Raw genomic sequence first — 26,121 nt, forward strand, 5'->3', positions numbered from 1 at the left:
GACATTTCTCATTTCAGGGCACAACGAGAGGTAGTCGAAACCCTGGCAGAGAACATAATTCAGTGGCTCCAGTCCTAGGTGGTACTAATTTACGAGGAGAATGCTCCTCTGTGGCCTGACGGTGAGACAATGGGAGGTTATGGGCGACTGGGAAGATAAGGCACAGGAGATTTGTTTTTGTACAAGGTTGGGAGGATAACTATGGTTTGTGAAGGCCTAGTGAGACTGGTTGAGGGAGGATTGAATGTGGAAAGGGGATACATTACATAGAACCCAGGTTGAGACTGACCCTACTGTTGTGGCGAATATTGCCCTTTATCCACATATCAGATGGGCACAATGTGGTGTCACCGCCAGACACCACACTTGCTAGGTGGTAGCTTAAATTGGCCGCGGTCCATTAGTACATGTCGGACCCGCGTGTCGCCACTGTCAGGATCGCAGATCGAGCGCCACCACACGGCAGGTCTCGAGAGACGTACTAGCACTCGCCCCAGTTGTACGACGACTTTGCTAGCGACTACACTGACGAAGCCTTTCTCTCATTTGCCGAGAGACAGTTAGAATAGCCTTCAGCTAAGTCCATGTCTACGACCTAGCAAGGCGCCATTAGCCTTAGATAGCTTGTATCTAAAGAGTCTCACTTGTATCGCCACAATCTCCAGATGTCTCATCAAGAACGATGTATACAAGGATGTATTAAAAGTTAAGTATTCAAGGAGCTACGTACTTTTCTTTATAGCATTCATTACGAATCCTGTTTCAGACCTCACTCCATCCTTCGTGAATTAGCGCGTGCATCTTGGCCGCCTCTTTCAATTAGTGTGCGTAGTGTTGGCAAGTCTGCCGACACTACACACACTTTACACATAAATACTACACAAGCTGCAGTACAGCCATAGTAAAGAGTACTTTGTGCCAAAATTAGTGATTTTATACATTGTTCTATTTGCATATTAAGCAAGGGAACAATAACTGTCCATACATTTCTACAATTATCTTAATCTATGTTACATCAATAATATAAGCAAAAGGATTGAGTGCAACTCACAGTACAGATGACACATTCAGTAGCAGACGTGCATAACAAAACATTCATCCATCCAGTCCGTCTTCAGGCCACAAGTTGCCCATCGGGACATCCGTATCATCCTCAGTTGAGGATGCGAATGGGAGGGGCGTGTGGTCAGCACAGCGCTCTCCCGGTCGCTACGATGGTTTTCTTTGACCAGAGCCGTTACTATTCGGTCGAGTAGCTCCTCAATTGGCATCACGAGGCTGAGTGCACCCCGAAAAATAGCAACAGCGCATGGCGGCTGGATGGTCACCCATCCAAGTGCCAACCACGCGCGACAGCGCTTAACTTCGGTGATCTCACGGGAACCGTTGTAGCCACTGCGGCAACGCCGTTGCCTGGGCATAACAAAAGACTGTTACAAATTTAGCTTTAGGCTAAAGACTTCTTCAGAAAAGGAAACACACACACACACACATACACACACACACACACACACACACATACAAGCACATCTTACTTAGACATGACCACCATCTCCAGCAGCTGCAACCAGAATTGCTGGAGGTGGCGACATGAGGCATGCTTGCTTGAGTGAATGAATGTATGTGAGTGTGTTTGTGTGTGTGTGTGTGTGTGTGTGTGTGTGTGTGTGTGTGTGTGTGTTTTTCCTTTTGTGAAGAAGGCTTTGGCTGAAAGCTAAAAGTGTAACAGTCTTTTTGTTGAGCCTGCTTACAACTCAGTGCGTCATCACCTATACAGTGAATAGCAATCCATCCCTTTCCTTTGTAGATATTCCAACCTGGAGTTTCCACTGTCTAATCTATGTTATCTTAGTCTCATGATTCGTATGCAATGTGTATGGTGAAGATTTTATTGTACTTTGTTTGTAGTTTACAATAACTGCTCGTGTCTTCCATTTCCAGTTTGGTGTTTTCCGGAGCGCTCTTCGCTCTCGGACGCTGGTGTAGCTAGAAGGCCGTCGACTTTTTGCGCCCCGTGCCAGATGAGCAACAGAAGCGAGAGCCAGCTGGGCCGGCCAGCGCCGCCCTCCGCAGTGCGCAACGGCGCGCCGACGCGTCTAGCCCCCCGTCCAGACGTCGCCGCCGACGCCGACGCCGACGCCGCCACACAGACGCCGCGGCCACGGCCGCAGCCACACCGTCACAACCGAAACTCGATACGGGGCTGAGGAATGCCTCCACAGCCTGGTCGGCCCTCTCCTGCTCCCTCTGCAGTGCGTACGTCACACTAGTTGCCTCGGTGCCAGTAAGATATACGGGTCCTGTGGCTTGCGTCACAGCAGGTGACACTACAGGTACGAGTTGCAGCATTCGTCTCCGGCGGGGAGCGAGTTACTATTTCAGACCACTTCAGTATGTACTTCGTAGCTGCGTGATTAGATATACTCACTATCTGGATAATTTCTGACCACATTAGGAATGGACTCTGAGCACTATGGGACTCAACTGCTGAGGTCATTAGTCCCCTAGAACTTAGAACTAGTTAAACCTAACTAACCTAAGGACATCACAAACATCCATGCCCGAGGCAGGATTCGAACCTGCGACCGTAGCGGTCTTGCGGTTCCAGACTGCAGCGCCTTTAACCGCACGGCCACTTCGGCCGGCCCACATTAGGAACTTTAGTGGGTATGTTCCCTCTAAGTTACTGATTTCCTGCCCGGCCGCGGACGTAGCCGAGCGTTTGTGATGTATGCCACACGAGGCAACTACTGGCCCACGAGAAGTACGGGTCCCACAACGACCATGTGACGTCACACTCTTGCCTTGCCTGATACATATCGTGAACGCTCGGCTATGTCCGCAGCCAGACAGTAAATCAGTGTGTACGGGTGAAAAAGTACCCACTGACCTCTTTAATTGATAATGTAGTTTCGACAATTTGACTGTATTTAAAGGCGCAGCTACGAAGTACTAAATTAGTGTGAAATAGTAACTCGTTCACTGCTGGAGACGGTCGCTGCAACTCGTAAGTTCTCTTATGTCGCGTGCTGTGACGCCCTCCACAGGACCCGTACATCTCGTTGGCCCCCAGGCAGCTAGTGTGACGTCACAAGCGCCGGCCGGTGTGGCCGTGCGGTTCTAGGCGCTTCAGTCTGGAACCGCGTGACCGCTACGGTCGCAGGTTCGAATCCTACCTCGGGCATGGATGTGTATGATGTCCTTAGCTTAGTTACCTTTAAGTAGTTCTAACTTCTAGGGGACTGATGACCACAGATGTTAAGTCCCATAGTGCTCAGAACCATTCGAACCTACCTAGCTGAGTGCACAGCATGGCTAACTTGCCAAGAAGAGGACCCGGGTTCGATTCTAGATACTGCCAAGGTTTTTCCGCGCTATGAAGACTGGAACGGAACGCACTCAATCTGATGATGCCTACTGAGGAGCTATTTGACAGGATGGCAGCGACACTAGGTCTGCCAAACCGACAATGGCCGGGAGTGCGGTGAGATAACCCGCACCCCTCCACAGCGCATGCACATGACGCCATTGGCTGACGGATTACAGGGCCGTCTGTAGCAAGAACGAGGGTGCTGATTTGATGCAGCCTGTCAAGGTTTTCTCCCGTATTGCAACATCTTCATCTCCGTGTACCACTTATACCCCAGACCTTCAATTATTTGTTGGTACTTTAATCCAACCTCTGTCTTACCCCGCAGTTTTCACCCTCTACAGTTTCCTCTGATACCATGGAAGTTATTCGCTGATACCTTAACACAAGTCCTGTCATACTCTTCCTTCTTCTAGTCAGTGTTTCCAATATGTTCCTCTACTCGCCAGTTCCGCGGAGAAGCTCCTCGTTTCTTGTCTTCTCACTTGAATAGCATCACATCTCACACGCTTCAGTTTTATTATTTTCCGGGTTTTCCACTGTCCACAATTCACTGCCATACAATTATGAGCCCCGCACGTACATTCTCAGAAATTTCTTCCTCAAATTAAGCCCATATTAGTATGTAACAGACATCTTTTGGCAAAGATTGGCTTCTTCTCCTGTACTAGTCTGCTCCTGCTTCGTCCATAATGTGTTTTTTTGCTTCCAGTATAGTACCTTATTCTATTTGTTGGTCACCAATATAGATCTTAACTTTTTCGGTAATCTCTTTATAGCTAATGCTGATCAGGCTCATGTAGATCGTCCAGTGGAGAAAGGATGGGTTTTGTTTTAGCACTTTGACACCGACCACACAGAACGCCAAGGGATACTGATGTGTTGGTAGAACATCCAGAAAATGATACCAAAGGAACGTCCTCCAACTAGCATGGTAACAAATTTCTCAAAAATTATAGATACTGTGCAGACTTAAGACGATTGTACACCACAAATGCACCAAACAATTGGTTGCCATTAACACTACACCACGTATTACATGATGATGAAAGCTGAAAAATATAAATAAAAATATATTAGCGCATCAATACTTCTCTTCTGTGACGTTAGCTGTTCCCATTGTAGATTTTACATACACATATCTTGAGTAGACTGTACGTTGATACTGCTTCTGACCCTTCCTGAAACGTGGCACATAGGTTACTGCAGTGTGACTTATATAAAACACACGGAAATGGCTTTGTAGCACTTGAGAACTACATTGGCGATAGGGCACTGTAGTTTCACTAGTTACAAAACAAGAAACTTGTGGTAGATATTGTGGCCCATTTTTCGGTGTGCCTAATCCACTAAATGTGACTGCTACAACTACAAGAACTAGAATAATAGCTATTCGCTGAACATATGTGCCAAATTTAAACCGTGTGCCGGGCTGGAAGTCGAACCGGAACAGCTGCCTTTAAAATTCAAATGGCTCGGAGCACTACGGGACTTAACTTCTGAGGTAATCAGTCCCCTAGAACTTAGAACTACTTAAACCTAACTAACCGAAGGACATCAGACACATCCATGCCCGAGGCAAGATTCGAACCTGCGACTGTAGCGGTCGCGCGGTTCCAGACTGAAGCGCCTAGAACCGCTCGGCCACTCAGGCCGGCAGCTGCCTTTAGCAGTAGTGTTCTTCCGATTGAGCCATCCGTACACATTTACACTACGGGCCATTAAAATTGTTACACCACAAAGATGACGTGCTACTGACGCGAAATTTAACCGAGAGGAAGATTATGCAAATTATTAGCTTTTCAGAGCATTCACACAAGGCTGGCGCCGGTGGCGACACTTACAACGTGCTGACATGAGGAAAGTTTCCAACCGATTTCTCATACACAAACAGCAGTTGACCGGCGTTGCCTGGTGAAACGTTGTTGTGATGCCTCGTGTAAGGAGGAGAAATGCGTACCGTCACGTTTCCGACATTGATAAAGGTCGGATTTTGGCCTATCGCGATTGTGGTTTATTGTATCGCGACATTACTGCTCGCATTGGTCCAGATCCAATGACTGTTAGCAGAATATGGATTCGGTGGGTTCAGGAGGGTAACACGGAAAGCCATGCTGGATCCCAACGGCCTCGTATCACTAGCAGTCGAGATGACAGGCATCTTATCCGCATGGCTGTAATGGATTTTGCAGCCACGTCTCGATCCCTGAGTCAGCAGATGGGGACGTTTGCAGCACAACAACCATCTGCACGAACAGTTCGACGACGTTTGCAGCAGCATGGACTATCAGCTCGGAGACCATTGCTGCGGTTACCTTTGACGCTGCATCACAGACAGGAGCACCTGCGATGGTGTACTCAACGACGAACCTGGGTGCACGAATGGCAAAACGTCATTTTTTCGGATGAATCCAGGTTCTGTTTACAGCATCATGATGGTCGCATCCGTGTTTGGCAACATCGCGGTGAACGCACATTGCAAGCGTGTATTCGTCATCGCCATACTGGCGTATCCCCCGGCGTGATGTTATGGGGTGCCATTGGTTACACCTCTAGGTCACCTCTTATTCGCATTGACGGCACTTTGAACAGTGGACGTTACATTTCAGATGTGTTACAGCCCGTGGCTCTACCCTTCATTCGATCTCTGCGAAACCCTACATTTCAGCAGGATAATGCACGACCGCATGTTGCAGGTCCTGTACGGGCCTTTCTGGATACAGAAAATGTTCGATTGCTGCCCTGGCCAGCACATTCTCCAGATCTCTCACCAACTGAAAACGTCTTGTCAATGGTGGCCGAGCAACTGGCTCGTCACAATACGCCAGTCATTACTCTTGATGAACTGTAGTATGGTGTTGAAGCTGCATGGGCAGCTATACCTGTACTCGCCATCCAAGCTCTGTTTGACTCAATTCCGAGGCGTACCTACAGATTGGAAAATTACGCAGGTCGCACCAGTGTTTAAGAAGGGTAGTAGGAGTAATCCATCGAACTACAGACCTATATCATTGACGTCGGTTTGCAGTGGGATTTTGGAGCATATACTGTATTCAAACATTATGAATCACCTCGAAGGGAACGATCTATTGATACGTAATCAGCATGGTTTCAGAAAACATCGTTCTTGTGCAACGCAGCTAGCTCTTTATTCCCACGAAGTAATGGCCGCTATCGACAGGGGATCTCAGGTTGATTCCGTATTTCTGGATTTCCGGAAAGCTTTTGACACCGTTCCTTACAAGCGACTTCTAATCAAGCTGCGGGCCTATGGGGTATCGTCTTAGTTGTGCGACTGGATTCGTGATTTCCTGTCAGGAGGTCGCAGTTCGTGGTAATAGACGGCAAATCATAGAGTAAAACTGAAGTGATATCAGGCGTTCCCCAGGGAAGCGTCCTGGGACCTTTGCTGTTCCTGATCTATATAAATGACCTGGGTGACAATCTGAGCAGTTCTCTTAGGTTGTTCGCAGATGATGCTGTAATTTACCGTCTAGTAAGGTCATCCGAAGACCAGTATCAGTTGCAAAGCGATTTAGAAAAGATTGCTATATGGTATGGCAGGTGGCAGTTGACGCTAAATAACGAAAAGTGTGAGGTGATCCACATGAGTTACAAAAGAAATCCGTTGGAATTCGATTACTCGATAAATAGGACAATTCTCAAGGCTGTCAATTCAACTAAGTACCTGGGTGTTAAAATCACGAACAACTTCAGTTGGAAAGACCACATAGATAATATTGTGGGGAAGGCGAGCCAAAGGTTGCGTTTCATTGGCAGGACACTTAGAAGATGCAACAGTTCCACTAAAGAGACAGCTTACACTACACTCGTTCGTCCTCTGTTAGAATATTGCTGCGCGGTGTGGAATCCTTACCAGGTGGGATTGACGGAGGACATCGAAAGGGTGCAAAAAAGGGCAGCTCGTTTTGTATTATCACGTAATAGGGGAGAGAGCGTGGCAGATATGATACGCGAGGTGGGATGGAAGTCATTAAAGAAAAGACGTTTTTCGTCGCGGCGAGATCTACACTCCTGGAAATGGAAAAAAGAACACATTGACACCGGTGTGTCAGACCCACCATACTTGCTCCGGACACTGCGAGAGGGCTGTACAAGCAATGATCACACGCACGGCACAGCGGACACACCAGGAACCGCGGTGTTGGCCGTCGAATGGCGCTAGCTGCGCAGCATTTCTGCACCGCCGCCGTCAGTGTCAGCCAGTTTGCCGTGGCATACGGAGCTCCATCGCAGTCTTTAACACTGGTAGCATGCCGCGACAGCGTGGACGTGAACCGTATGTGCAGTTGACGGACTTTGAGCGAGGGCGTATAGTGGGCATGCGGGAGGCCGGGTGGACGTACCGCCGAATTGCTCAACACGTGGGGCGTGAGGTCTCCACAGTACATCGATGTTGTCGCCAGTGGTCGGTGGAAGGTGCACGTGCCCGTCGACCTGGGACCGGACCGCAGCGACGCACGGATGCACGCCAAGACCGTAGGATCCTACGCAGTGCCGTAGGGGACCGCACCGCCACTTCCCAGCAAATTAGGGACACTGTTGCTCCTGGTGTATCGGCGAGGACTATTCGCAACCGTCTCCATGAAGCTGGGCTACGGTCCCGCACACCGTTAGGCCGTCTTCCGCTCACGCCCCAACATCGTGCAGCCCGCCTCCAGTGGTGTCGCGACAGGCGTGAATGGAGGGACGAATGGAGACGTGTCGTCTTCAGCGATGAGAGTCGCTTCTGCCTTGGTGCCAATGATGGTCGTATGCGTGTTTGGCGCCGTGCAGGTGAGCGCCACAATCAGGACTGCATACGACCGAGGCACACAGGGCCAACACCCGGCATCATGGTGTGGGGAGCGATCTCCTACACTGGCCGTACACCACTGGTGATCGTCGAGGGGACACTGAATAGTGCACGGTACATCCAAACCGTCATCGAACCCATCGTTCTACCATTCCTAGACCGGCAAGGGAACTTGCTGTTCCAACAGGACAATGCACGTCCGCATGTATCCCGTGCCACCCAACGTGCTCTAGAAGGTGTAAGTCAACTACCCTGGCCAGCAAGATCTCCGGATCTGTCCCCCATTGAGCATGTTTGGGACTGGATGAAGCGTCGTCTCACGCAGTCTGCACGTCCAGCACGAACGCTGGTCCAACTGAGGCGCCAGGTGGAAATGGCATGGCAAGCCGTTCCACAGGACTACATCCAGCATCTCTACGATCGTCTCCATGGGAGAATAGCAGCCTGCATTGCTGCGAAAGGTGGATATACACTGTACTAGTGCCGACATTGTGCATGCTCTGTTGCCTGTGTCTATGTGCCTGTGGTTCTGTCAGTGTGATCATGTGATGTATCTGACCCCAGGAATGTGTCAATAAAGTTTCCCCTTCCTGGGACAATGAATTCACGGTGTTCTTATTTCAATTTCCAGGAGTGTATTTACGAAATTTCAGTCACGAACTTTCTCTTCCGAATGCGAAAATATTTTGATGAGCCCAACCTACATAGGTAGGAATGATCATAAAAATAAAATAAGAGAAATCAGAGCTCGAATAGAAAGGTTTAGGTGTTCGTTTTTCCCGCGCGCTGTTCGGGAGTGGAATGGTAGAGAGATAGTATGATTGTGGTTCGATGAACCCTCTGCCAAGCACTTAAGTGCGAATTGCAGAGTAGTCATGTAGATGTAGATGTACCAAAGCCGTTATTGCGGCCAGAGGTGGTTGTTCTGTGTACTGATTTCTCAGGATCGATGCACCCAAATTGCGACAAAATGTAATCCCATGTCAGTTCTAGTATAATATATTTGTCCAACGAATACACGTTTATCATCTGCATTCCTTCTTAGTGTAGCAATTTTAATGGCCAGGAGTGTAAAAGTCCGAATCAAAGCTTCATTTTTTCCACTTCTTCCTCTCGACGCCTTCAAAGAGGGAGCCAGCGGCAAGGTGGAATTCTGAGTCGGTGATGGTCGCCTGCACGGATGGCCCAGTGGGCAAGAGTACTGACTGTGAAAGGCACGGGTTCGAAGTTTTGAATTTATTGCTTTGACCAGGAGCGTGTATGACGTCATTCGAATTTTTGTCGCTTATCCTCAGGTAACTGGTGAACTGCCCATATTCCTTCCGTGTCACGACGCACTCGAGAGAATCACCACTTACCGGCACGGCTCAGCACTTTCAAACTGTTTTTTTTTCTGACACCATAGAACTATGGATGAAGTCTCGTATTTCTGTCACACCGTACAGGCCGTGGAGGAGAAGGCTCTGTAGGAAATACTGAAAAAAATCTTTCATTTTCATTAAATCTGTAGCTTCATTTTCTGGATAAACCTCGTTCATTGCTCCATCTGCTTGCTGCTGTATTTAGCGTACACAGGGAGACAGATATACCAAAGGATTTCAATCAGCTGCCCAGCACCAGGGCAACATTTGCTTTCACGTTCCCCACACAATACTAGTTAGGTTAACAGAAGACAGGGTGCAGAGTCGTAGGCCACTCACCGTTGATGAAGTCCTTCATGGCGGCTCGACCGGACTTGAGGGCGCAGCCGCTCACGTCGGGATCGTTCCGCGAGCAGGGCGTGATGTAGCTGGCTGTAAAAGCAAAAGAAGAAAGAATTATGACTGACTTGTGAAATCAGTAGTAAACCAAACCTCAATATACCGTCGCCCTTCAGTTCGAACACTATTTCTTCATTAAGAAATGTCTCCGCAGAGAAGGCGTGTACGTACATACGCCTGACAAACATACTTCTTATTAACTCACCCAGATAAGCCATATACAGTTCAATACATACTGCAGTAAACTGAAATAGGTACTGTGTAATTATTGTATTTGTGACTCAAGAGGCAAGGGAGCAATATTTGCAGTAGCAGAATAGTTGGAATTCAGGCGAAGTACACGGACTCGTAGCTTTGCTGTCAGACTTGTTACTTAACACTTTAGAATAACAACTGAGTAAACAGCTGAGAATCAAAATGAACGTTTTACACTGCTGCTGAGTATGAGGTTTAGTTAAACCTGTATACTAGACTTAGTCGCCGGCGGGTGTGGCCGAGCGCTGCTGCTACGGTCGCAGGTTCGAATCCTGGCTCGGGCATGGATGTGTGTGATGTCCTTAGGTAAGTTAGGTTTAAGTAGTTCTAAGTTCTAGGAGACTGATGATCTCAGATGTTAAGTCCCATACTGCTCATAGCGATTTGAACCATTTTAGACCTAGTCTCGAATTCGGACCATTCTCTTTCGTCAGCAATGGCTGTTTTCTATTAAGCTACCCAGAAAACGACTGACGACCTATCCCACAGCTTTTAACTGTCTGTAGCTTACTCCTACCTCTCTGATTTCGCAGATGCGCATCTTGCTAGTGGAATTCTTGAATGAAATGGGGTTGCGGAGAATGAGACTGTCTCTAAAGCGGGTTGTACGTAGAATGTAACTCCCTGACATATTACAATAATTTGCCACAGCAAGATTACGATGTGGAAGTTTGCCATTTCGTGCTACAGAAAGATGTGCAGGAGACCTTTAAGGGACCTGACAAAGTATGACAGAGGTACGGTACTAGAAGCTATTAGTTGGATAGTGGGTCTTGTCTAAACAGCTCTGGCAGGAAGAGTGACAATAGCTAAATCGAACGGTACGGTACATAAACTTCAATCTTCCAAAACGTTTCACAGCTGAAAAAACGAAGACACAATTCTCCAATCTTGCTGTAGCTAATTCCGTAAGAATGACACCCAAATGGCTCCTGCTATTAAGAGGGTAAATCAAGAAGTAATGCTTCCAAATTTTTTTTCACCTTAAATACAGCACGGAAATGGAAATTAAGTCCCAGGCTTCTTGACAGAGCGTAGGGGAACGATGCGACGATGCGGGAGACTCGCACCGAGGCACTAGGCAAGGTACTAATGGAGGTAATTTCCCGTTACCTTCCTCCGACCGTAATGGGGAAAATCCCGCGGGGAATCGAACCCGGGACCCCGTGCTCGGGAAGAGAGAACGCTACCGCGAGATCGCGAGCGGCGATCTAAATACAGTATATTAAGTGAAAAATTTGTATCTGGTGCTCTTCCCAATGCTTCATCTTCAATCCGCTGCAGCAACTTTCTGCACCAACAGATGGCAGTACTGGAGTCGCCTGCAAAATGTCCGACATAGATGTTCGTATTAGACGGCGTTCTGTGACAGAGTTCTTGAATGCAGAAGTTGTAACGCCCATTTGCATTCAAGAAAGACTGAAAAATGTGTACGGCGTTGCAGCAGTTGATATCAGCACTGCTAGACGATGGGTTCGCCGCTGTAAGGAAACTGAAAGGCGAATGACCTTCAGCTGAGGAAACGCTGCGCGGCAGACCGGTAACTGCAGTCCCTCCACACAACGTTCAGCGAGTCGATGACATCATTCGTGGTATCCTCCGGCGACTGCTGATGATTTGTGTCGCATTACCTCTCTGGGTAAAGGCAGTGTGATGATTATTATTCAACATCTGGGATACACAAAGGTTTGTGCACCTTCGTTACCAAGAATGGCTTCAGAATTATAAATTAATCGTCAACGTTGTAGCTTTCAACTTATATAAATTCGTTAGAAATTCTTGACAACTGAAAGAAAGGAGGCATTACTTTCTGACTGACTCTCGTACACCACCTAACAATGAAGTTTGATAAGACTCTGCCTATTCAAACTGCAGCTGCCCTAACAGCCCCTCATAGAAAAAAGGACCAAAAACACATAGCTACTCTAGACAGTAGTAAAGGTGACGACATTAATACTGCAGGGATCCATAATTGTACATATGTGGGATGTGTTACTGATTTTCTGTTTTACAGCTGTAAATTACACCAGGGCCTTCTATCTAAGTTCCTCCTTACGCGCTGATGGAAAAGAAAAACATTTCACCACGAGGAACCAGTTCGATATTTATCAAATTTTGTTAATACTTCCTTTCTTTCTTTCTGTAGGCCTTTGTCCCGCGTCACGCGGGCTCGGCCTTGTTATTTCGGATTTGGCAGGGTTAGTTGCAGAGGTGACCGAATGCCTTTCCTGCCGCCAACCCGAACCCCCTGGGACGTATGTAGTGTACCTCAGCTGTCTGCGTCTAGTGTAATCCATGAAAAAGTGCGAACGTGTCCCAAATGTCTGTGAGTCGTGTAACTTGGGAACCAGCCCGGTATTCACCTAGCAGGATGTGGAAAACCGCCTAAAACTTCATCCAGGCTGGCCAGCATACCGGACCTCGTTGTTAATCCACCGGGCGGATTCGATCCGGGACCGGCGCGCCTACCCGAGTTCAGGATGCAGCGCATCAAATTTTGTTGACAGGTCTAATTTTGTTGATACGTTCATCACAAAACGGATATTAAGAGTTTAAACTTTCATTCCGACCCGATCATGAATATCTGTAAGCCTTGTGACTCCCAAGGGCACGAATACACACTTGTATTCCTTGTGGCATGGACACAAATACTCGCCGAACGACACAATCTGGAATTTCATCCAATGTGTAAAACACATTGTGTGTCCGTTCATGAAGACTTCTGGATAAAAGTAGACGCCTTCCCATGGCATTCCAGATATGCCCAGTGAGTGACAAATCAGGGGACCTGGCAGCCCAGTTAAGGATTGATGCGTTCCTCAAGGCGTGTGAACTGCAGCGTGGCGTCCCGCATCATCCTGATGGAACGTGTCATTTGGTACTCTGGTCGTGAAGGATACGGAAACGAGGTTTACCATTCTTGCAACATATTGGTGAGACGTTCCGTCAGATATACTGATAATCTTAGCCATGACAAAACTATTCTATCTGGTGTTCAAGACGTATGAGGCAGGCGAAATTCCTTCACAGAGAAGAATGTAATAATTCCAATTCCAAAGCGAACCTATTTGTTTAATAAGTCATGGTTGTAAAATACTAACACGAATTCCTTACAGAGGAATGAGAAAACGTAGAAGCCGACCTTGTGGGAGACCAGTTTGGCTTCCGGAGCAATGCAGGTGCAAGCGGAGCAATATTTACTCTACTACTTATCTTAGAAGATAGGTTAAGGAAAGGCAAACTTACGTTCTTAGCGTATGTAGGCTTACAGAGAGCTTTTGACAATGGTGGGTGGAATACAGTCTTTGAAATTGTGAAAGAAGCAGGGATAAAATACACGGAGCGAAAGGCTGTTTATAACTTGTACGGAAACCAGACGGCAGATATAAAGAGTCGAGGGGCATAAAAGGGAAGCAGTGGTTGAGAAGGGAGTGGACAAGGTTGTAGCCTATCGCTAATGTTGTTCGGTCTGTACAGTGAGCAAGCAGGAAAGGAAACCGAAGGAAAATTGGAGTAGGAATCCAAGTACAGAGAGAAGAAATAAAAGCGTTGAGGTTTGCCGGTAACATTGTAATTGTGTCAGAGACAGCAAAGAACTTGGAAGAGCAATTGAACGAAATGAACAGTGTCTTGAAAGGAGGATTAAGATGAATATCAATGAAAGCAAAACAAGGGTAATCGAACGTAGTCGAATAGAATTACGTGATGCTGAAGGAATTAGATTAGGAAACGAGACGCTAAAAGTAGTAGATCTGTTTTGCTATTTGGGTAGGAAAATAACTGATGATGGTCGAAACAGAGGGGGTATAAAATGTAGACTGGCAAAGTGGCAATGGCAAGTAAAGCTTTTCTGATGAATACAAGTTTGTTAACATCGACCATAGATTTGCCTTTTGTGAAGGTACTTGTCCGGAATGTAGTCATGTATCGAAGTGAAACATGGACGATAAAAAGATTAGAAAATAAGAGAACAGAGGCTTTTGTAACTTGGTGTTACGGAAGAATGCTGTAGGTTAGATGGGTAGATCACATAACTAATGAGGAGGTACTGAATTGGGGAGACAACAAACTTGACTAAAAGAAGGTATCTGTTGACAGGACACATTCTGAGACATCAAGGGATTACCTGTTTAGAATTAGAGGTAGGATTGAGGGGGGGGGGGGGGAAGGTAAAACTCGTAGAGGAAGACTGAGAGACGAATACAGTAAACAGATTCAGAAAGACGTAGACTGCAGTAGCTATGAAGAGGCTTGCACAGCAAACAGCAACATGGAGATGTGCATCAAACCTGTCTTCGGACTGAAGAGCACAACAGCATCTGGAGAGTATTCAATCTCGTTCCAACAATTATCAAAGCAGTCTCATCATATCCAAAGTCTTCCCAGACCACGACTCCAGGTGTTGGATAGGTGTCGGTCTCGAGACTCGCTAGTTCCTGTGAGTTTTCTCCAGATCGTCCACGACGCGTTGGCCCGACCTAACCGCCTCTAACAGAAGCGAAGGGCATCGCTGAACACAGAATGCCACTCAGTGACGCAGTTAACTTTGTCTGTAGACAGTATATGTCTGTGCTGTCTGTATGATGTCAGTGGTAAAGGGCGCGTGCCAACTCAAGATCTCAGCCAAGCTTCCAGTAGTCTTTTCCCGACGGTTCTTGGTGACACTCTGCCCGTAATCTCTGACTGGACTTAAGCTGATGTCATCCGTCTGCTCGTCAGAGGTACTTGAATAATCTGACAATCTTCTGCTAGTGCTCCTTGTGTAAAGACCCGTGCCTACGTTTATGGCCACAATGTTGTCCTAACTCAGTTTCTCCATCACTCATTGTGCAAGCATTACATTCTTTCCTTCAGCTTCTCCATTCATTACAGCCTTTTTACCGTGTTCTCCCCTATCCTCCTCACGTGTCCGTACCATCTTAGTCTCTTAATATTCGCACTCGCTACGACGTCAGGCAGTGTGTATAATTGTCAGAGTTCTCTGCCTTTCCTTACTCTCCACTGGTCATTTTCTTTCACCACGCCTGGAAGAAAACTAGCCTTCCAGCCGGTCCCAAGCCCGGATAAAGTGGAAGGATTAATCGTTGGACTAACCATCCAACATTGTAAAAAACTGACGGGTTCCTATACACTCACGCCTCGCATTGGAATGGATCTAACGGAAACGATCCAAGCTTATGAATAAAGGACTACGAATAGGTACATGGAAAGTAAAAACACTGTACGCTGCAGGACAAACAGAGATACTTGATGAGGAACTAACAGAGTACAAGATGGATATTACAGCCCTGCAGGAGATAAGATGGCCTGGACAAGATATGCACAGAGAAAAAAAACTACACGATCATATACAGCGGAAACAAGCATGGTCATCATATATTTGGGACAGGATTTGTGGTTCATAATAAAATAATGGCCAATGTGATGACACTAGAAAATGTCAATGAAGGAATATGCTACATCAGAATCAAAGGCAAATATAAAAATATCTAAATATCCACGGGTGTGCTGCCGGTCTATAGTGTCCAACGGGCACAATATTTCGGCGATCATACATGTCGCTATCATCAGATGAACTGACGGACTGAGCTCCTGTGAACGTGCCGGCACGGAGATCCGTACGCTATGGCTGCTCAGAGGGAACTGGGTTCGGTCGCGGCGGCGGCCGATTTAAAAACCCTCCGCCCGCAGCGCGCTCCCTCCGCCGTCCGCGCCCCGCGCCACGGTCGCGCGGTGGAACAGATTGCGACGGCGTCTGAGATGACGTCGGTGTGATGGCTCTGTCCGCCGTGGTCGTCACAACTATACGTTTGCTCGATTTACTCTTGATTAACCCAATCGCTGGTTCCCAAGCCTTGCTAAGATTATAGCCACAGTCACGGTTTATGAGGTCGTCATTGGTGCGAATTTCGATGGCCTCTCTAACAACGCTGTCCCAGTATCTCGACGTCTGTATCGTCTGTACCCGTGGAGAAATACGCCGGGAGAAACTCAGGAATCACATAAAAATATCTCATTAATAAGTGTTCATGCCCCAACTGAGGACAATGAGGAAGACATAAGAGACGAATTCTATGGCACCATAGACCAGATGTGCTACAGATTACGACAGTATGACATCAAAATAGTGCTGGGAGACTTAAATGCCAAAATAGGACAAGAACAGCAATGGCAACCATATATACGCATGTTCAGCCTTCACGCTGAATCAAATGATAATGGTATAAGGCTTATCAACTTCGCCACAGCTAGAAACATGAAAATAGCAAGTACATCATTCCACCATAAACACATACATAAAGCCATATGGAGCTCACCGGATGGATTAACTAAGAACCAAATAAACAATGTTTTGATAGAGAGAAAACATAAAAAGGCAATAACAGATGTTAGGACAATGAGAGGGACTGAGATATGATCAGACCATTCTCGTGTGCTAATAAAGATGAAACAATCATTACCAAATCCACCTAGTAAGAACAACAGAAAACTATTCCTACTTGCGTAAAACATGCCGCATTAAAAATCCCTTATTCTGTTGTAAGGCATCTAAAGATTTTTTTTTTTTTTACTGACAATACATAAACATTTCGTAATTTATGTGGCAACCTGTTAGTGTTCTTCTGTGACACAATATGTCAAGTGGTTACAGCTTTTTCTTATGGTATTGTGCCACGGTCCGATAGTGCCCCCCTTACTTCTGTAATCTTGCGTAATTTTGCTCCCTGAGCACAATATTTTCATTTTCGCCTACTGCGTTTTCACCAATTTCAATATTTAAATCTCTACCCTCGTTTCTACCGCTCTTCAGCATTATACCAATTTTTTAAAAAAAATTTATTCTTATTCTGTGGAAATAGTCTGTCCACTCCATTCAGCGATTTTCTAGATGTCCTCTAGTTCGGGCAGTAATTCTAAGTCGTGTTGTAAACTTGATGCCGGTGCCTGTGATCACGGGAGTATATTTTTTTGTTCTGAAACTTTCTGTCACTGTCTCTATTGATTCCTCCACTCCAAAGATAAGCTACCGTAATGGTAAATTGTTTGAACGTGACAGGGAAACTAGAATATCTAAGAAGTGAAATGGAAGGCCCAATCTATATATAGTGGAGATCGGTGAAGTGAAATGAAAAGAAGATAAGGATTTCTGACGAGATGAAGGTTAGGTAATATCAACAGCAGCAGAAAATAGTATATCGGGAGTAACTTACTGTGAGCAGTTTAGTGATAGAGTGCTCTTTATAGACTGGACAGCAAACCAGTACCAACAGCAGTAATGCAGGACACAGATGGACGTCACAAGTAGAGAATGAAGAGAGAGAGAAAGTGAGTGAAGATACTGAACGGGTTGATTCAATATCTGAAAGGAGACAACTGTCCAGTAATCATAGGGGATTGAAGTGCTGTAGTAGAGGAGGAATTTAAGGCAGCGTTGTGGGAAAAGGGCTTGATAGTAGGAATGAGAAAGGAGTAGGATTAATTGAGTTCTGGAATAAATTTCAAATGATAACAGTGGATCCAGAACGATATTTTCACTCTGCAGCGGAGTGTGCGCTGATATGAAACTTCCTGGCAGATTATAACTGTGTGTCAGGCCGAGATTCGACCTTGGGATCTTTGCCTTTTGCAAGCAAGTTCTCTACCAACTTTTTTTTGTGTATTTGGTCGTTGTGGACGTCAGATGACATCGGTTCAAGTTCGTTGTTGATCCTTTCACTCATTTTTTTTATTACGGAGGCCAACCAGCGCTCTGACCGAACACGCTGAGTTACTGTGCCGGCTACCAACTGAGCTACCCAAGCACGACTCACACCCCTCCCTCACAGTTTTACTTCTGCCAGTACCTCGTCTCCGGGGCGTGAGTCGTGCTTGGGTAGCTCAGTTGGAAGAGCACTGGCCCGCGAAAGGCAAAGGTCCCTAGTTCGAGTCTCGGTCTGGCATACAGTTTTAATCTGCCAGGAAGTTTCACAATAGCGGATATCCTGTTCAAGAATCACAAGAGGATGAGACATATTTTGGAAAAGGGCCGGAGACAGAGGAAAGCTCCAACTGGAATACATCATTGTCAGACAGATATTCCATAGTCAGACACTGGATTGTAAGGTGTACCCGGTAGTAGAACAGACTCGGGTCATAATTTCGTAATGACAAGAATGAAGTTAGAGAATCGTCTGGAAGAATCAATGTGGTAAGAAGTGCGATTCCGAAGTACTGAGAAAAGATGATATACATTTTTCTCTGAGGTTGAAGAAACTGCTATAATGAACATCTCAATAGGCAGTTCAGTTGATGAGGAATGGATATCGCTAGAAATGGCAGTTGCAAAAGTTGGGCAGGCAGACATAATAAAAGCCAGGGAACTGCGAATAAATCTTACGCAGGATTAAAATTCCGAGTGATCAAATGTCAGTGATAAGATTCACCGGTGACATTGCTATCCTCACTGAACGTGAAGAAGAATTGCAGGACCTCTTCAACAGAATGAACAGTCTGTTGAGTACAGAATATGTTTGGAGAATAAACGGAAGAAGAAATTTTTGGCTGGCTCTGAGCACTATGGGCCTTAACATCTGAGGTCATCAGTCCCCTAGAACTTAGAACTACTTAAACCTAACTAACTTAAGGACATCACACACATCCATACCCGATGCAGGATTCGAACCTGCGACAGTATATGTCGCGCGGTGCCAGACTGAGGCGCCTAGAACCACTCGGCCACACCGGCCGGCCAAGAAATTATTAAGACTAGCAGAAATGGGAACAGCGAGAAACTTCACATCAGGATTTGGTGATCACGAAGTAGATGAAATTAAGGAATTCCGCTACCTAGGCAGCAAAGTAACCCACGACGGACGGGGCAAGAAGGACATGAAAAGAAGACTAGGATTGGCAAAAAGGACATTCCTGGCCAAGAGTAGTCTGCTAGCTGCAAACCTAGGCCTTAAGCTGCGGAATAAATTTCTGAGAATGTACGTTTGTAGCACAGCGTTGTATGCTAGTGAAACATGGACTGTGGAACACCAGGAATGAAGAGAATCGAAACGTTTGAGATGTGGTGTTATGGAAGGGTGTTGAAAATTTGGTGGACTGATAAGATTAGGAATGAGGAGGTTCTCCGTAGAATCGGCGAAAAGAGAAACCTACGGCAAACACTGACAACAAGGCGGGACAGTATGATAGAACATTTGTTAAGACGTCAAGTAGTAACTACCATAGTACAGAAAAGTCCAGGGAAAACAGAGACTGGAATATACCCAACTAATAGTTGTGGATGTAGAGTGCAAGGCTTACTTTGATATGGAGAGGACGGCACAAGAGAGGAATTCGTGACGGGTCGTGTCAAACTACCATAAAACTGATGAATTATCAAAAAGAACGAAAATCTGTTAAGGTCCGTGCCCCCTGTGTAACATGATATTATCTTATATATATTTGTTCTAATTGGTTTTTTTAAATATTGTAGACTACTGTCTTCACTCATGTGTCTCCACACTAAATTCCTATTTTGAATGTCTTATGTTACCTGAAATTATCTTTATAGTTACAAATACACCCCGATTTTTATTTGTTCTTCTTTCCTACTCGTAGTACAAATTTGTAAATACTCCTATGTTATTTTTATTTTTTTCGCCACCAAGGTGATCCTCATTCAGTGGTCCATCAGTTTTTCCCATTATTACGCATTTTGATGCAGTCAACAGCTCAACGTGTGAACTATCAGACTCGTTCTGGTGGTTTCTCGTGTCTTTTTCGTAAGTTTAAAATTTTGTTTCGCCTCAAGCTGACTGCATAGCAGTCTTTTAAGAAGTGTGTTGTCGCTGGAACACTGTCAGCAGGGCTTTGGAAACCAGGCGAATTCCACCGTTCGTGACCACATAAAGATGGTCGTTTGGCGTAACACACGCAATGTGTAATTTACTAACAGCCGGGGGTCGCTTCCTTGAAGATTCTCAAGGTGAAGTTGAAAACCGATAAAAGTTACACGTGGTTTACGTTCAGTTGCTTAACAGCTGTTACGAAATAAATGTTCACTACAGCTGTGCATGGAGGATGGATGTTTGTCTTCAATTCCAAACGGCTGTCTCAGCGATGCATAATCGTTCACGCCGAACCAAAACATCTTCTTTTCATTTATCCCAATAGGCGAATTCATCATACGTTCCTCGTAGAGGAGCAAAAAACATGATTACCAGAGCTATGTTTTCAAAGATACCGTTAAAGAAAAAAAGAATATTTAATATGTGAAAGTGCATCTGATTACATTTTTGCAGGAACCAAAAAGTCATACTTAACCTTCAGATCTACGGAAGACAGAAAGTAGATCTAATACTGAATTATAACTATGTACTGTGATAGTTTTCAGTTTCTACATGTCTATCTACATCTCTAGTTCACATGCCACTTCACGGTGTGTGGCTGAATTCAGATCTGACACCACTATGATTTCTCCCGTTCCTTAATCCATTCTGAGATAATGCGTGGGAAGAACGACTTTCGACAAATCTCCGTATGAGATGAAATTTGTTTAATTTTGTCTCCGTTTTCATTTCGCGAGACGTATTTGAGAGGAAGAACTTTGTTGCCGATAATTCGCGAAGCGCACGCTCATGGAATTTCAACACTGAGCCACTTGGTGATGTTGCGTCTGCTTCAGCTTGTGCAGCTTCTCACTGTCACTCGATGCTAATTCCCGACTCCATCCTTCAAGGGGTAACACAACTGTAGAACGTTTAAAAAATCAGTTTATTAAATGGCTTAACAGATGCTCTGAACCTTATAAAATATGAGACAAAAGTCTAATCCCTGGAAAAAAAATACTGTCCTATGTAATTCCGAGCTCCTTCTCTGGCAACTCGGACGACCCGATGCGGCCTACCTACGCCAACTCGATACCCCCGGTACTGACTAGGTATAGTTAGAAGCATTTCAGAATAATAATACGTTAGCTTGATGTCATCAAGCGTCAGTATGTGCACGAGAAACACAATTCTTTAGCTTCGAATCTTGATTTTTGTGTGCAGTATTGACTTTTGACAGTGTATTTGTGATCTTATAGTATAAAGTTTTGTCTTTCAAGTCGGAATGAGTGGCAAATAAGGGAACTGAGGCAGAAAAGGCACGAAAACTTCGTATCCAACGAGGCGTCGAATCAGTATGACACCAAAGCTGAAAAACAATAGATATAGTGCTGAGAGCAATTCGGAAGGGGTCAGTGTCTCTGATACAAAATTGAAAGACAGACCAGGATTTTGATGTAAATTTCGGACTGAGCTATAGGATTGTAAATTTTCTTGTTTTCTCTGTTGTTTCTCAGCACGTGAAATATAACACGTGCAATGCAAAATGTTCAAATGTGCGTGAAATCTTATGGGACTTAACTGCTAAGGCCATCAGTCCCCAAGCTTACACACTACTTAAACTTCTTAACCTAAATTATTCTAAGGACAAACACACACACCCATGCCCGAGGGAAGACTCGAACCTCCGCCGGAACCAGCCACACAGTCCACGACTGCAGCGCCTAAGACCGCTCGGCTAATCCCGCGCGGCCGTGCAATGCAGACATCGCGTTATAAGAACGAAGTCGTCAAGGCTTAGGCATCACAATAATTGCTGCTTGTCCAATAACCCCAGAAGTTGTTATACCAAGTAGTAAGTTTAAGCGAAATGCATAGAAATCAAACGTCTAATCGTCCTACGAATGTGCCTGCTTTGAGTAGGGCTAAACGGAATTGTACAATTTTGTGTATTCATGGAATTTACCACGACCGATATTTCAATCGTTCTGTGATAAGCTACTCCATTTGACTTCGATCGCAACGCCAACAGTACGGTAGTCCAGTCATGGGCTAGCAGATTACTGGTAAGAGTTTGTTAAAAGTAGAATTTATTCATTCGTTCATGTCTGTAACACATTTCAAAACTTCAAACGAGTTTGTCTCGGAAAACGATTTTTCAAAACGGCACGCAGCATAACACCAAAATTTTCGGTATTTTAATTTAAAAATTTGATCATGATGTTTCAAAGTGAGGGCATTTTCGATTATTTAGTTTAAACAATAATTATTAACAAATAACTCGCCGGCTGTGGTGGCCCAGCGGTTCTAGGCGCTACAGTCTGGAACCGCTCGACCGATACGGTCGCAGGTTCGAATCCTGCCTCGGGCATGAATGTGTGTGATGTCCTTTGGTTAGTTAGATTTAAGTAGTTCTAAGTTCTAGGGAACTGATGATCTCAGAAGTTAAGTCCCATAGTGCTCAGAGCCTTTGAACCACTTAACAAGTAACTATCCTTTTTTGGTGAAAATTGAACTTCATTCAAACATTCGCAGTTATACAAGTATCAATACTTCTAAAATCCCTTTCGTGGTTCACTAGATACGCTCATGTAGATTACATGATTTTTTTGTTTTATCCAGGTTCAAATTGGCAGAAGTTACAGGGCGTGCCGTATATCGCCTTAAACTCAACTTGCCTCCGGAGAATTGCTGCAGTGTCGAAATTTTGTAACGTTTTCCGACAATTTTTTGTCTAATATACTTAAATATATTTCAACAACTACCCCAAGTATTGTTTCTCTATCATCTTTCCTTCCGCCTAAAAAAAAAACCTGTCAAGGCCGTTACAGTGGTGTTACGGCTGAAATGAACAAATATTTGTGCAGTCACATAGATACCAGGATCAATGTAAGAAACAAGTGAGGTCACAAACAGTTCGTCGTTACAAGATTCTAAAAATAGAGAGGTTTCAACGGTTCAGTTTTCCCAAAAATGCCTTTGCCTATAACTGAACTAAGGTCTCACACTATAGTAGCTAAATTGTACAACAGTATATCCTTTAAATATTTCCACTTCACCGAAATCAAAGACTGATTTGTTAGCACTGAATACCAATGGCATTGAGTGTAGTACGTGTCCTGCCATTTTAAACGTTTAGATTAATTTTCTTCCGTTTTAGGTAGGTAATGAACAGTTCGTTAGTGCGACTACAGAAATTAGACAAAGCTCGCACTGCAATCAGAATGGAAGTGTGATGATATAAAACAATCGATGGACATCACACAAATTTGATGGGGACAGGTACGTTCACATTGCAGAACCGGAGCTGACAGCTGTGAACTGTACTCACAGGCTGGTACCAGCGGGTATCTGCACAGAGCAAGGTAAGGTACAGCTGTATGAGACTGTTGAAAAACCTTATAGAAACACGGTCCACCAAGCTCAAGATTTCACCCAACTATTCATAACACTGTGGTCATGTGTTGCTTCGGTATGTTTCGAAAATTTAGACTCGACGGATACTACGGAATCTCTCACCACAGCACATTAACACTACAAGTATCCAATTGTATGATGGGTTACTACAGGCAACAAAGAGGCTGCAACGTTTCGTTCACGCTACATGAAACAGAAAGTGTGTGGCCCTGAGTTTATCGAGTCACTGCAAAAAGGGAACAAGATGGAACCAGGGGTAATTATTATGACTTTTAAGAGGCGCTCATATTCGAGGGCTATTTTTTCAAGTTTTGAAAAGGGTTTAAAGGTGGGTGATGGTTTCCTGTTTCGCTTGCACAGCTGTTGCGGGATGCAACAAGACATTAATCCTGATGAGAGGACACCAAACCTTGGCACCGTGCCTCCTGTACCTTTCCGCACTGCGAATCTACACAGTCGGCGAACACGTGACACGAAACTGTGCATTAGAAATTCACGCAATTGCAGCTTAGACTGAACATGGTACTTGTCGTCGCCATATAACTTCTTTATAATTCTGTAAGCAGTACTCCGCATGCCAAAGAATTCTCATTTTTTTTCTCTTGCTTTGCTAGCACTTGGTCGACCGCCAAAGCACTGCAGACAACTGTGTCATGGGTCGTGGACCACGCATTTGTCAAATGAGGGTCATTCTTGTCAGAGGAGCCATAAAGGAAACGATATTCTCAGCAACGAGGCTGCGAGACACATGCCACGAGCAGATCTAACCGAGAAATGTCATGAGTCATGAATTCTCAATTTATCGATTGAATGTTGTATAATGAAACTACGAAATGTTTCTTCATTAGAAGCAGATATCGTTTGCTCGTTCACTTATTACAGGGAAATGACATTGTAAGAAGATTGCTGAAAATTACAGGGAACCTTATGGTGGTCATTCCTCGTTACATAACTTGACAACAGCCTATCAACACAAGCTAAAGTAAAGCGCGATATGCTTAAATATGCGAAAAGGCGATATGTGTTTTTACTGCACCATCACCTCTCTGTCACAGTTGTAGAATATGAACGATACTCGTCAAAAGTGGTTGTAGGAGAAACGATCACAATTCCCTTTCATATGGGGAATGCTCAGCTGAAATATTCTTAGGAAGATAAAATCATTGATGGAGAAGGTTGCTTCCGATACCATCGTCCCGTGGGTATCAAGTGTTGTACGTCTGCCTTCGAAGTTAATTAAACCGAAAAAAATACAGAAAACGACCTGGGCGAATCATAACGTGTATTTTCAACAAAACCCTCGTCCGATCGATACCTCAGTATTGCTTGTCATTGCGGGACGTTTTATCAAACAGTATTGATAGAGAAAAACTGAGAAGATCCAAAGAAGAGCAGCATGTTTCATCAAAGCTACGTATAGTAAGTGCAAAAGCATCACGGAATTGCTCATCCGACTCCAGAGAGGATTTGTACATCACGGTGTCGTTTATTCTTAAAATTCCGAGAGTGTACTTTCCTAGGAGAATGAACCAGTATACTGCTTCCCTTACCTATGTACAGCGTGTCCCAGAAATTTTGCGACTGGTGGAGTTGTACAAGCTGCCTTGAGGAACAAATCGAGGATAGGAACGCGTGTCTGTAAACCTTATCCGACGACGGTACGGAGAGTCGAAGTTACAGCCGCCTGCGCCTGCCGCTAGGTCACACCTTCACAAATAAGTGTGTCTTTGTATGCTGATGGACCGTAGGCGGAACGCCTCACAATGTTGTTTGTTACTCAGTGATCGCGACTGACTGGCGCGATCGCCAATGGAGAAGACGGAGTTAGCTGCTGCGTAGGAAGGCTTGTCTCCTATGAATGTGATGGTCTGTTGCCAGAGTGGATGACGGTTTCGAACGCGTATTTCCATCTTCAGTTTATTTTTCTGCTGGAATCCTCTATAATTTCCATTGTTTTTCAGTACACATTAGGAAAACAAACTGCAGATGGAAACCCATGTCCGAAACCGTCATCCAACAAGGCAACAGAGCATCGCATTCATAGGAGATAAGGCAACAGCTAGCGCCATCTTGTGTACTGCCGATCTGGACGATCAGAAACGATAACTGAATAACAAACAACATTGCGAGACGTTCCGCCTACGGTCCGTCAGCGCACAACGTGACGTTTGCTGCCGAAGTTATGGCCTAGTGGCAGGTGCCGACGCTATAACTTCGACGCTCTGCAGATTCTTTGGATGACTGGAACACCCTGTATGTTTCGAAAAGACCATGGAGATAACATCTTTACAACCACTTATCACTGTCATCCACACGACAGAGATACATACCTGACACTACATACGTATCACGTCGGCGTAAAGGAAAGGCTAACCAGCTCCACTAGGACCTTGCCAAGGATTCCGATCTCTGCTCCAAGCACTAATTACCTGCGTACGTGACTGACTTTCACTTACAATGTATGTGATGCAACAGGTCGCCCTACTAAGCTAGCGAGACTATTTAAGTCGACCAGAAGATGAGAATACTATTCAAACTACTCGTTTGGTCACTAAAGTGATATATCATCTATTCTACTTTTACATCGATACCGTGAAAATCGCTGTGAAGTGCGTAGCAGGAAGGCCTTACCGTTAATACTTCCGTCAAATTCGCGTATGTTATGGAGCGGAGCAAAATGATTTCTTTAACGTCTCTCTGCACTGT

The 26,121-nt window shown here is 45.2% G+C and overlaps 1 protein-coding gene across 1 annotated transcript in view; it reads right to left on the reverse strand.

Moving 5' to 3' along the window:
* The window catches only part of LOC126237002 (protein takeout-like), a 197,829-nt gene that overhangs the window by 136,347 nt on the left and 35,361 nt on the right, over window positions 1-26,121 (reverse strand). The window contains exon 2 of the mRNA XM_049946726.1: window positions 9,887-9,979. Coding sequence (XP_049802683.1) covers window positions 9,887-9,979 — 93 coding nt within the window. The remainder of the gene's footprint in view (window positions 1-9,886; window positions 9,980-26,121) is intronic.

This window comes from Schistocerca nitens, chromosome 2 (assembly GCF_023898315.1).
Source record: "Schistocerca nitens isolate TAMUIC-IGC-003100 chromosome 2, iqSchNite1.1, whole genome shotgun sequence".
NCBI classification, from domain to species: Eukaryota; Metazoa; Arthropoda; class Insecta; order Orthoptera; family Acrididae; genus Schistocerca; species Schistocerca nitens.